Raw genomic sequence first — 12617 nt, 5'->3', positions numbered from 1 at the left:
ATGATGACCGGATTTATCAAAAAATTTATATTTTTATTTTAATAATTATAAAATAAAAAATAGAATTAAAAGTTTTAAATTTGAACTGTTTAGAATCTAAACAGTCCGGATATCATTAGATAATCAGCTTAGTCGTAATGGAGGGATGGCGATGGCTCATACGAGAAAATTAAACCTGATTCCTTCCAGATAACCCGCACAATGTTGTGCAAAGCATATCTTTAGCAGATAGTATAGTTGATCTTATTTAAAAAAAAAAAAAAACAGATAGCATAGTTGAATCATGCATGTCTTATTCACTCTCTTAAAATATTTCATTATGCCTTTAATTAATTAATAAATCTTTCAATGGAACTTGATTCTCACAATCTCCAAAGAAAAGGATGGGATTACCAATAGAAGCATTCAACAAAGCAAGCAAAATTACAAGTTTATTTTCTGCTGCAAAAGCACACTACCTCTAAGCAATAATAAGAGAATCATCATCAAGAAGAAAGACCTTTGAGAAAAATAGCAGAAAAAGCTTCCATTACAGTTCCGTTCAACACCAACCCAAACTCAATACCTCCATTGCCATTACCACTTTCTGCAAGAGAAATAGCTCCTGTCCTGTCTATAGAAACAATCTCCACCTTCTTGGGCCTTCCCAATCCAAAATCATTACTGTAAACTTGAAATCGTGGTGATCCTGCAGCTGAAAACATTCTGTAAGTATCAGTCAGTCCAAAAGTTTCCATATCAGATATCCATGTTTCTGCTACGCTTAATATCGCTTCATTATCCAATCTCTTTAAAGCTTCACTTATGGCCTCAAGAGCAGTGATGAACCCATTATCCCCAAGCAAGTTCTTCGTTTCAGCCTCAGCCTTAGCCGCCCCAATACAGTTTCCAAAATATGCAGATGGAATCGGAGGATCCAAACGAGATCTACAATCCGCACTGAATAGGAACATCACTTTTTCGTGTTTTGTTTGTTCTGCTTTGACCAAGCAGTTCAACACATAGGCAAATGTTACTGAGAAGGTTGATATATGAAACTTGTTGTTATTCAGCTTAGACTCTGCAGATTTCTTAAGCTTTTGAATATTCGAAGGAAGTAATTCGAATGTCCCCCTTATTAGCTTCCCTTGATCTGTTTTCTTCAAGTCCCACAACATCAAGCTTCTGTTGTTTGGCCCACCTTGGTTTAACCAAAAATTCGCGAATATCTCAGCAATCCCTGCCGGATCTTTGATCACTGACCTGTCAAAGGATGGCCTCATATTCTCCGGCAAAGATGAAACCGATGACGATTCTCCGAGATTAGAGCAGAGGTAAGCCCATGACTTCATGAACAAAGTTGATGTTTTACCGTCCGCGGTTGCATGATGGGTGGTGATTCCAACAGAGAACCCAGAGTTGGGGAACAGAGTTATTTGCAGACTCATGAGAGAAGCTTTTTCATCAGAAACAGGCAAGTCCGGTACCAGAAGGCGGATTTCCTCGGCTTCTGCGAAGTCTGACCCAGAAAGAAGGTAGAAATCGGCGTTCGATTCTGCAACGGTGAGTGAGACGCCGTCTCCGGGAACGTAGCGGATGGAGGGTTTCCGAGAGTGAGGTGGCCATAAGATGTTGCCGGCGAGAGGAAGAAAGTGGTGGAGACTGTGAGAGAGAGAAAGTTTGAGTTTTGGAAGAAGGGAATGGAAGAAAGAGGAAGGTGGGTGGGGGAATTCGTAGAAGAAAAGACGCTCGACAGGCGGAAATCTCATCCACAGTACGTCAAAAAAGGTGAGCGGCAGAGAGGTTTCCGATGCGGCGGCTTCCCCTGGCGGCGCCACTCGGCCAGCTTCAAGAACTTCCATTGATTCTGGTTTCGCCATTAGGTGAAGGAAAGAGCGGGTACCAAATCTGTTGTGCTTCTCTGCAATCTTCCAGCATACTCCCTTAAATGTTTGAAAGTATAAAATATTTTTAATTTTTTAATTATTATTTTTTTTAAATACCATAATTTTATATTTATTATGAGTTATTTAATAAAAATAAATATAAAAAATATGATTAATTTAAAAATCAGTAACTACTTTATTAGATGATAAAATTTAATTAAAAAATATTTTATATTTTTAAACGAAGAGAATATATAATAATTATTAATGTTATACGCTTGGTAAAAGTAGGTTTTGAAATAAAAATAATTTTAGACGAAAATATATTTTATATAAAAAATCATATAATCTTTATTTTTTTAATAATTAATTAATTATTTATTTTTGTCATTTATTAAAGTTATTTTAATTTAACAAAAAAATTAACTGATATGGGAGGATTAGAATATTATAATATACTCTCTCAGTTAAAAAATTTAAGGCATTTTTTAAAAAGATGAATGTTTAAAAATATGAAGTATTTTTAGTTTTTCGAGGTGTAATCATTATTTTTTTCAAGAGTGCCCCTATTGATAATGACTTTATATTTATTTTAGAGTGTTTTATAGGAGTACATATGAAAAGATAGGGTTGATTGAAAAGTAGGTAACTATTTTCTTGAATGGTGATATTCTGTTAAAAATACCTTATATTTTTAAACAGAAGGAGTAATATATATCCCAGGGATACTTTTATTTTTCAAAAAAGTAAAATATATGTCTAGAATATGTATGTATTTACTTATAAGAAATTATAAAAATATAATTTTAATTTAAAAAATATTCAAACTAGTGTATTTATATTTTCTTTTGAATACTAATATAATACCAAGCAAAATATATTGTTTGTATTTTTATGTAGGTTTTTTTTCCTCTAAAAGTCATGTACTATGATATTTTTATTTGACCTAAAAGTATGTGATTTTTTACTCTCTCTCTCTCTCTCTCTCTTTTGCCACAGTAATTTTTTACATGAATTCATGTTTGTGATTAAAATTTAGGCAAAATTACGAATAGGTTTTATATAGTATACTTATTTATAAATAAAGTTTGTAAAATTCAAAAACTGTAATCAAGTTTTGTGAAACTTAAGTGTAAATTATGATTGGAGTATAATGACAATATTGCCCCCTATTAATTTGATTTTTACTTGCAATCCTAAATTTACAATTTATAAGTAAAAATTCATAATTTACAAGTTAAATTTCTTATTTAACTTTTGATATAATATAGAGTCTTTATAAAATTAATTATATTTTCTTAAGCTATAATTATATGGTGAATTATGAGTTTTACATCTTAATTAGATCAATTATAGCCTTAAGTATACATAATTAACTTTATAGAGACTCCACATAAGTTGCAGTTGTAAATAAAAACTAGATTAATTTGGGCAATATTGTCTTTATACCTCAATTATAAATAACAATTGTAGTTTTTAAATTTTATGGGACTCATTGGTAAATAAGTTTACTGTGTGGGATTTTTTCATGATTTTATTTAAATTTATGTGATTATTTCTTTCATTTAAAAATATAAAGTATTTTCAATCGAATCATATTTGTCAATAAATTAGCTAATTGACTTCAAAGTAAAACTATTTTTCTATAACTACCCTAATTTAATAAGGTATTTAACTTACAAGTAAATATAAAATGATTTATTTATTAAAGATATTTTTAAAATATTAAAAATATATTGTATTTTTAGTATCCAACCTTTAAAAAAATATTTTAGATTTTTTAATCAATGGAGTGTTCAAATATTTCTTAGAAAAGTCACGCTTTCTTCACGGGCAGGAAATGAACTCGACCTCTGAAGACAACAAAAACAAAGAAAAATAAACTTTGAACAAGAATTGGTTTTTTGGCAAACACTTTGAACAAGAATCCAAGCACGACTTTAAGGCATAGCTATTGTGCCATTCGGGTTCGGCCATCTTCCAATTCCTTTTTATTTCTTTCCAATTTTCCAACTTTGAACAAGAACGTTGGTGAAACGAAATCATGTCTCTATTATAAGATATTTTCAATTTTATAATTGGAATCAAGAGATAAGAGTAAACTCATTAAATATATTAAAATGAAAAACATTTCTAACTTCATACATATTAAAATAAGGGAGAGAGATTTGCACAACATGCAATGAGTCAAAAATTAAATTTTGGGGCAAACTTAGAAATGGTAATAAGTAAACATCAATATGCCTTACTCTCCCTACTCCTGTATATAAGGTGTTTTTAAATCAATCTTACATACTAGTATAAATTTATTATTTTGATCAAAAAATAATAAAAATTTATTATTTAGTTAGAAAGCATATAAAACCACATAGTTTTCCAGCTTTGTCACTATAATGTCACAATTAATATCATGGTAGTGGATAATAAAGCACACACTTAATATCTACTTCCCTTTTAAAGACAATGGCAAAATTTTCTAGTTATTCAAAAATATTATAACACTCCTTATATTTAATAATAAAATAAGCTTTTATAAAACACCATATATGGGATGGAGGGAGTAAATTAAGGGCCTAGGAATTTTTCTAAAATGTGCCCAATAATTAGTACAAGAAAAACATAATTTTCTCTCAAAAAAATTTTGAGAGAAAACAATTAAAATTTGAGAGAAAAATACTTTCTCTCATATTTTCTCTCATGGAAACCTATAGAATTTGAAAAACATTCAAAATAAGATGTAAAAAGGAAATTTTCACACAATAAGGCATGTTTGTTGCGACTAACAATGCATCCACTATGGCTAACAACATTGAGGCTATCTGTTGTTGTGAAGCTTGTAACATCCTGATTTCTATATGGAAAATTAATTGAGAAAAGTGTAGATAATTATGATTTAATTGAGGATTTAATGGTTGAATTATGTATGATTAAGGTTTGTTGTGGTTAATTAATTGTTTACTTGCTTAATTATGATTAAAATTGGGTCTAGGATCATGTATGAGGGTTATTTAAGGTTCAAATTAGGTCTTAGGTTGGATTAGGGTCTAAAGTATTGGACTTAAGTGAAGATCCATGAATTGTATAGTTTGCCACGGTGAAGAAGGCATTTGTTGTAACCCTCCCTCATATCCTTCAATATATGAGAAGATTAACATAATTACTACTTAAACACACCAATTAGTAATCAAAGAACCTATTTAAAAAGCTTTGGCCAAAAATTTATTTGTAAAATCATCAAAACCATACCATATCAGAGCATTGTACAACAAAAGACAAGAAGTTGCATTCATAACATTCATTGCATCCCCTAAAAACCATGAAATCATATTGGAAATTAAGGGCCATGCATTGTGGAGTGTAGTACATGCGCGGCGACATGTGGTATAGAGCCACATGCCTAACTTTTTGTGTTATACGTCGCGATGTGAGACACCATGCATTGTAGCACACTAGTTCAAAATTTCTGCTATCATTTTAACAGTAAAATGATGAATTCTAGCGTGTGTCATTTTCACATACGACATTCGATTGGAGTGATTCAAATATCCATACAAAGCTTATCGTATAAGCTAGCTAATGAGATAGGTTTGGGCATGATATAACGGTCTGATCAAAATTTAAACACTCGAGTATAAATATTTTTCAAAAAATTTACGCACCTAAGTGTTCAAATCGATCCCTTTCTCTCATTAGGCCACACAAGGCCTTGAACTAAGTCAAAATTAAACACAAAATATCACATATACACATAGATATCAAAATTTAACCCCTCAACCTTTTATAAAACAACACACTTTTACACATCTTGGCCAACTTGGCCATTTTTCTCAACACATTCACATAAAATCACAACCATAACATATTTACTACTCAATCTTAACCCCAATTACTCATTTCATCATAATTTCACATGTGGACTTAAGATTCACTAACCTTTGCAACATTTTCAACACATACACATCTAATTCTTACCCCTTTGATTCAATTTACCACATATATATACAATTGGGCTAAAATTTCACAAAATTACAACTCAAAACATGCATGCAACCCGATGGAAACTTATATAAATATATATGCTTAAGTGATCAATACATTACACAAACTCGAAAGGTTTTAATAACTATGGCACCACTATATTAGTCCAGACTCTCTTCCTTCGTCCTGATCACGCTCTGTCTTGTAAAATGTAACTACAGGGGTGAAATAAAAATCTTAATAACAGAATAACTTACTCCTATTAACTATCACATGAAACTATATGAAAGTAAATCATAATATAACATTCAAATCTTATTAATATAGCATTTATATCACATATCTCATTTCAAATCACATCATATAATATATTTCACCACTTTTCTAACATAAGCATTCCATAACATCCCATAGCATGATCAATACTGACCAAACCTCCAAATTACCTTAAAATGAAACCATAGACTCGCCTTAGACTAATATACCACCTCATTGGCCCTGAGCTCACCTTTAGTGGTAGAATTACCTACTCAAAGGTTTTCTACTCACTTCTAGACTATGGTTTCTTCCAATACACACAGTGGGGTGTCATTGATTCCAATACCATATCATACACACATTAAGGAGTTTGATATCTCTAACACCATACCTCAACAAGCACTAAGGAGATCTTTTCCAACATTGCACCATAAAAAAGCACTAAGGAGGTATACTTGTCTAACACCACACCTTGTCAAGTATTAAGAAGAATATGCCATATAATCTTATCACCATCTCTCTACTCGGGTGAACTCCTACCCCTATGATTATACTTTCTAAACCATTTAAGGTTCCTCATCACCACTTTACATGTTTTCTCATTCATAACACACACACACACACACACACACATCAACCATATGAAATCACATTTTTCAATCCTTTTATCCAATCAAAAAGTCATTTCATACAACATTCATAAAATGTCATAAATCATGGTTAGTTGAAAACCATTTCATACACTACATAGCATACTCACGCATAGTTACAATAATAGTTAAACAAAGGAGGTTATTTAGTTACCTCAACCCTTATGTCACTAAAAAGGTTACTAGTGGATTTCAATCACCATTACATCTTCTCAAACTTCCTTTCTTAACTCACTCGCTAAATATGCCAATCTAAACATATTTTGCACATTTTAGTTATTTTGTCCAATTTGACCAAAAATACATTTTCACTATTTATGGCTATGTTCAGCTGTAAATTCTTTTCCATTTATCCATTCTAGGTTCATTACTATTCGATTACTATTTTATACCGCCTCAACAAGTCTTATTTCACTCAAATCAAAATTTCACCCTAAAGTCTCTCTCTTTTAAGGCCAAATTAAGCCTATGAGTACAAAGCTCTATCGTTTAGCTCTAAACTAGTCACAAAACTCTAATTTAACTCTTGAGAACCTTTTTATTACTGTTAGGCAATAATCAAACCCCTTAAATTCCACCAATTCAATTTCTCTATAACTCATATTCAGAGAAATTTGTGTATAATGGAAGGTAAGGATTATTAGTAGCTTACCTGCTAAGTTATTGATTAGAAGCACCTTCTTATAACCTGAAATGGCTTTCCCTTCTTCTCTCATTGCTTTTGTGTGTTTTAGATTTCTCCTTTATGAAATCTCTAAGATTTCATAACTTAAGAAGTCACTTTCTGGTCCATGTGCCACAGCATATGCAGCATAAGCCGCGGCACGTGGCATAGTGAGAATAATTCTCACCATGCATACTTGCTTCGATCTGAAATGCAATCCTTCTACCCGTATTTGTTCATTTAACATCCCTTTGAGTCAAATCACCAACTAATCATTCAAATCTCTAATCCCACACTAATTACCACTTTACCCTTGATTAATAGCTAATTATAGGATTAAGAAATTCAGAATGTTACATTTGTCACAATGAATAGCTAAAGATCAAACTTAAAAAGTGTATTTGCAAAACATATGCAAGAGAGTGTTTTTGGAGTATTTTGATGTGATTTTTCAGTGCTCTGCAAGGTCATTAAGGCATGGATTTAAGCTTTCAAATTGCTAAGGTAACTAATGTAATCCCTCTCTTACCCTTTAATCTTCACTTTGAGCTAGCTTTATGTAGGAGTAATGGAAGGGTTTTATGATAAATTTAGTTTCTAGCTAATAGGTATAGATCCTAAGATTGTTTTGAGGTTGTTGAGTGTTATATATATATATAGAAATCCCTTGATCATCTTCACCGGCACTAGTCCTAGATAGACTAGGTTTACTATTGAAACCATGAGATGGTTCCATTTTACTCTCGTGAGCTTCCTTCGCTCTCCTTTGCTCCTCCTCATGACCTCTAGTATAGAGTAAAGCATCAAGGTCTTGTATAGTTCATTGGATAGCAATCATCGTATCTCACAACTCTTTACCCCTAGTTATACATCTCGTATAGGCCTGTCATTCTTTAGCAAATTGCTGGGTGGATCATTGGCATTTTAATTTCTTTACACCACTTTCTCCCCTTTTAAGGAAGAAACTAACCAGAGAAAAGAGATTAAAACATAGAGAAATATAGGAGACAAAGAGAAAAAGATGTGTACATATGGTTTCTAACTTATATGATGGAATGCAAAAAACCAAATCACAACATACCAGATCTCAAAAATTGAGAAATCAATACCAAACTATAATGTCTACCTTGATATCACCACAAATCACTATAAAAATAATTAGATAATACTGAGCATACGTAAGCCACAAAGTAAACTTAGACAAGTTTAAGAAACAAATTAAACAAATTATTTGAAAATTTATTGGATCCCATAAAACTTTTTAAAATTATCATTTGAGCTCAAACTTAATGTTTAAAAATTGTAAAGGCAGTATGGAAACCATATAAAACTTAGACCATAAGAAACTAAGGCCAACATATCATCTTGGCTGAAATAGAGCATTGTGTCATGGCGTAGGGCACATGCACTGTAGCTTGTGGCATAAGGATCACACTCCTTTGCCTATGCTATGGAACATGGTGTGGTAAGCATGCGTTGTGATGCATATGATTGATCATGATAGCATAAAACTGTTATGATAGCTTTTTCAAGTAAACTTTTGGTGTACGATAATTTCACATCTAACATCTAATCAAAGTGATTCAAATACCAACAAGAAGCTCATTTGATTATCTATCGAATGGCATTAGTTTGGTTTCAATCTAATGGTTCATTCAAAATTTGGATACTCGAGTGCATAAACTTTGTTTTAAATGATTTTTCTTACATATAAGTACCTAAATTCACACCTAATGCTATTAGTGACTTTTGAGCCTTGAATCAAGTTCAACGGACTTGTTAACACCTAATTGACCATACAATGTCATAATACAACTATAAACTTAAGATTTAGCCATCTTGGCCCCTGAATTTCAATAGGGCCGTTTCCTATAACCATATACAAACACCATTGATGGCTAAATCATCACAACACCAATCACATACACACAAAATGCTTAATTCACCACATAAAGATAATATCATAATTTATATACATTATTAGTATGGTTTACATTATCCATGCACTTGTACTAGTATTTTAGCCTTTCACCATAAAAATCATCACATATTCACAACATATACATATTTAGGCTAAAATGTGATATGCCTATAATATCATACAAGTGGAACCATCGTAATGACATGCATTATTAGTTGGCAACCCAAAGTACTCTATATTTACAAACATGTACACAAGCTCAAAATAAACTTAGGCATTACATAATATAGCTTAGGAGCTAATCTTTGCCCGGATCTTTCCCTTGATCCCTACGAGAATCAACACCTATAAAATAGTAACTATAAGTGAGATAATAATCTCAGTAATTAAGATAATTTACATTATCAATTAACATGCCAAGTCATAAACAAGTAATAAAATATGTATAAACACATTTATAAATACAAGTATTATCACCATAATATATTGCATGATCACTACCTATTTGATCCTCCAATACTCCTGACTAAATGTGTAAGCTATTTCACAGGAGCAAATCATGAGTCTAGTCCTAAGTTCACCATCCATAATAAGTCTACATAGCTAAGGATTCCTAACCCACTTTTAGACTATAGGTTCCCCTTTTTATAAGTAATAAGGGTGTCGTTACTCCTATGCTGCATTCTGCTAATGTTAAAGAGCGTAATCTCTAACATTGCACTCTTTTACGGTAATAAGAAAAGTAATTCTCTAATAACACACCCTTTCAGGTACTAAGAAGAAGATAAGATGCACCTGGCATCTCGAGGTGTTAGCGATGCCATATGGACTTTATCTCTACTAAAGTGAACTCCTACCTATTCTAACATGTCACATTTCACCATGTATTACTACCAGACTATACACATAACATTCTATAAATATTATGCTCATTTGTGCCACACTTTCAACTATATTCATCACCAATTTAGCCTTTTAATAGACTTATACAAATAATAACTATCCTTTTCCTTTATTTTAAAATTATAAAATTTTACTAACTAATACTTTATATTTTTTAAGATACTCTTCTTTTGCAAAACCTATACATACATATATTTGACCACTAATAAATACAATCTACTTGTGAATAACTTTTACAAGCTAATAAATAATGTAAATTATCCAATTACCTTGGTCATTTTATTGCAAAAAGGGTTACTCATAATACTAAATGTAAGATCCTAAAATTTAAATTTGAGGAAAAACTAATTATTAATTAAAGGATAAATTAGTAATTAGTATATTAATATGATAATTAGGGTTTTGGATGGTAAATTAAGGTTTTGACTTCTTGGGTTGTTGAATTGATAGGATCACATGAGAAAATGAAGGCTTGAAGTGAAGAGTGTGAGCACGGTGATATTTTTTTCCATTATGCCACGTGCCATAACATACACTTCATGTGCCACAATGTATGACATAAAAAAATGATTAAGATGTAATTAGCTCATAGACCAGAGAACAAAAAAGGGAAAAGAGGCACGAAGAAAGGAGAAGTGAGGGAGCTGTGCTAGAGTAAGGAATATTGAATCCTTGGGAAATATTTTTGACCTGTCACTTGTTGGATAAGTTTCATACCACCTTACTATTCTATACTAATTTCTCTTAGTTTAAGTTGTAGAGAAATTGAATTAGGGAGTTTTAAGGGAACGCTTTTGTAACAAAAAGACTCCTTAAAGTTAAATTAAAGCTTTACGACTGATTTAAAAGTTAATGTTAAGATTTGAAGCTATAAGGTTAATTTAGCCTAATTTAATATGTTAAAAAGGGTGGAAGTTTAGTAAAAAGTATAATAAGGCTACTAGAAATGATAAGAAGAGTTAATAGAATGGTAAGGACCTAAGATGGTTAAGTGAGAGTGTTTGGATGCTTAGTATGACAATTAGTATTTTTAATCCATTCAGCAATTGACTTATAGTGTTAATTTGTGTAGATTAGCTTGATTTGCATGTTGTTTAGCAAAAAAGAAGTTAAAGATTTGAGTAACACCACGGGTAACCTTTCTAAAGTGCAGAAGGGTTGAGGTAACTAGATAATTTATTATGTCTATTAATTGGTTTATTTGTTTATAAATAAATATAAATGTGATTTATGATTGTAATCATCATTATGTTTGAATTTGCATGTCTTAACAAGTTTTAGCATCAAAAGAATTTAGTTATAAATTGAAATGATTTTAAAATGCTTCTTTTAAGTAAGTTATTGTACAAAAGTGTGAGAATGTGACTATATAGGTACAAATATGGCATGATCATTTTAGGGAGTGAGAGTTCACCCTAAATGTATAGAGATATGTGTGAAAACAAAATTCATAGGGTCAGGTTGGCACCATAGGACATCCGGTGCAGTATTATATTTGAGACTATTATCATGGGACATCCGGCAATCTAGCAACTCCCTAGTGCAAGTGGGGCTACAATTAGGAGTCAATGACACCCATATTGTATGTGTATGTATGTGTGTGTTTGTGTGTGTGTGAAAGGGGGAATGCATAGTTTAAAACTGGGTTAGAATACCTTTGGTTATGTGTTTCTACCACTAAAGGTGTGCTCGATCAATGTTATGAGATTGGTTTAAGAGAGCATATAGGTTCAGTCAGGGAGCATAGAGGTTTGGTGGTTACCATTTTATAGGATTTGATGTCGAGAGTTCCCAACAAGAAGATTCACATCAAGAGTAATGATACTACTGATAGCCCAAGAGTGAGTGTAATAAACTTGAATCTATAATTTTTGTTGTGTATAAGTTGCCAGAGGATTGCATAAATATGAGATGTCTAATACACTTGTGTAATATATGAAACTTATCCCTAGGTGTGTATTCATGTGATATGTGGTGTTTTCTGTAATCAAAGGCTAAGATATGGTGTCAAATGCATGCATGTTTGTTTAATATGAAAGTGTGTGAAGTTTAGCCGAGAGTGTATAAATGTGTATAAATGTGATTTTGCCTAGGTGTGTGTGTGGGGCCAATTTGAGGGCCAAACTTGTGTATAAGTATGATATTAATTGTGTGAATGGTTAATCAGGTGTGTAATCCCATTGATCGTGGTCAAGGTCTTAAAAGTGGCTAATGACATATGGTTTGAGATTGGGTTGCTCAGTTGAGTAAAAATGACTTAAAATGATCATTTTGAATTTGGGTGTCTAACTTTCAAATAAAATATTAGATTGAAATGAAATTAATAGCATTAGCTAGTTTTTGAAATAAGCTTTGTGTGGGCAATTAAATAACCCCAA

General features: G+C 31.8%; 1 protein-coding gene across 1 annotated transcript; it reads right to left on the bottom strand.

The window, feature by feature from the left end:
- Positions 1-370: 370 nt before the first annotated feature.
- On the bottom strand, positions 371-1883 carry LOC129310883 (phenolic glucoside malonyltransferase 1-like). The gene has a single exon (XM_054952786.1). It carries the CDS (start codon positions 1857-1859, stop codon positions 486-488), a length of 1374 nt encoding a protein of 457 aa, XP_054808761.1. The 5' UTR covers positions 1860-1883; the 3' UTR covers positions 371-485.
- Between the last annotated feature and the right edge of the window lie 10734 nt (positions 1884-12617).

Source organism: Prosopis cineraria, unplaced genomic scaffold (genome assembly GCF_029017545.1).
Source record: "Prosopis cineraria cultivar Desert tree isolate PC_DT_omini unplaced genomic scaffold, ASM2901754v1 PC1, whole genome shotgun sequence".
Classification (NCBI taxonomy): domain Eukaryota; kingdom Viridiplantae; phylum Streptophyta; class Magnoliopsida; order Fabales; family Fabaceae; genus Prosopis; species Prosopis cineraria.
This window is presented reverse-complemented; position numbering and strand designations above follow the sequence as displayed.

Coding starts and splice junctions, on each gene's coding strand:
- LOC129310883 (XM_054952786.1), bottom strand. CDS start 1,859: ATGGCGAAACCAGAATCAATGGAAGTTCTTGAAGCTGGCCGAGTGGCG.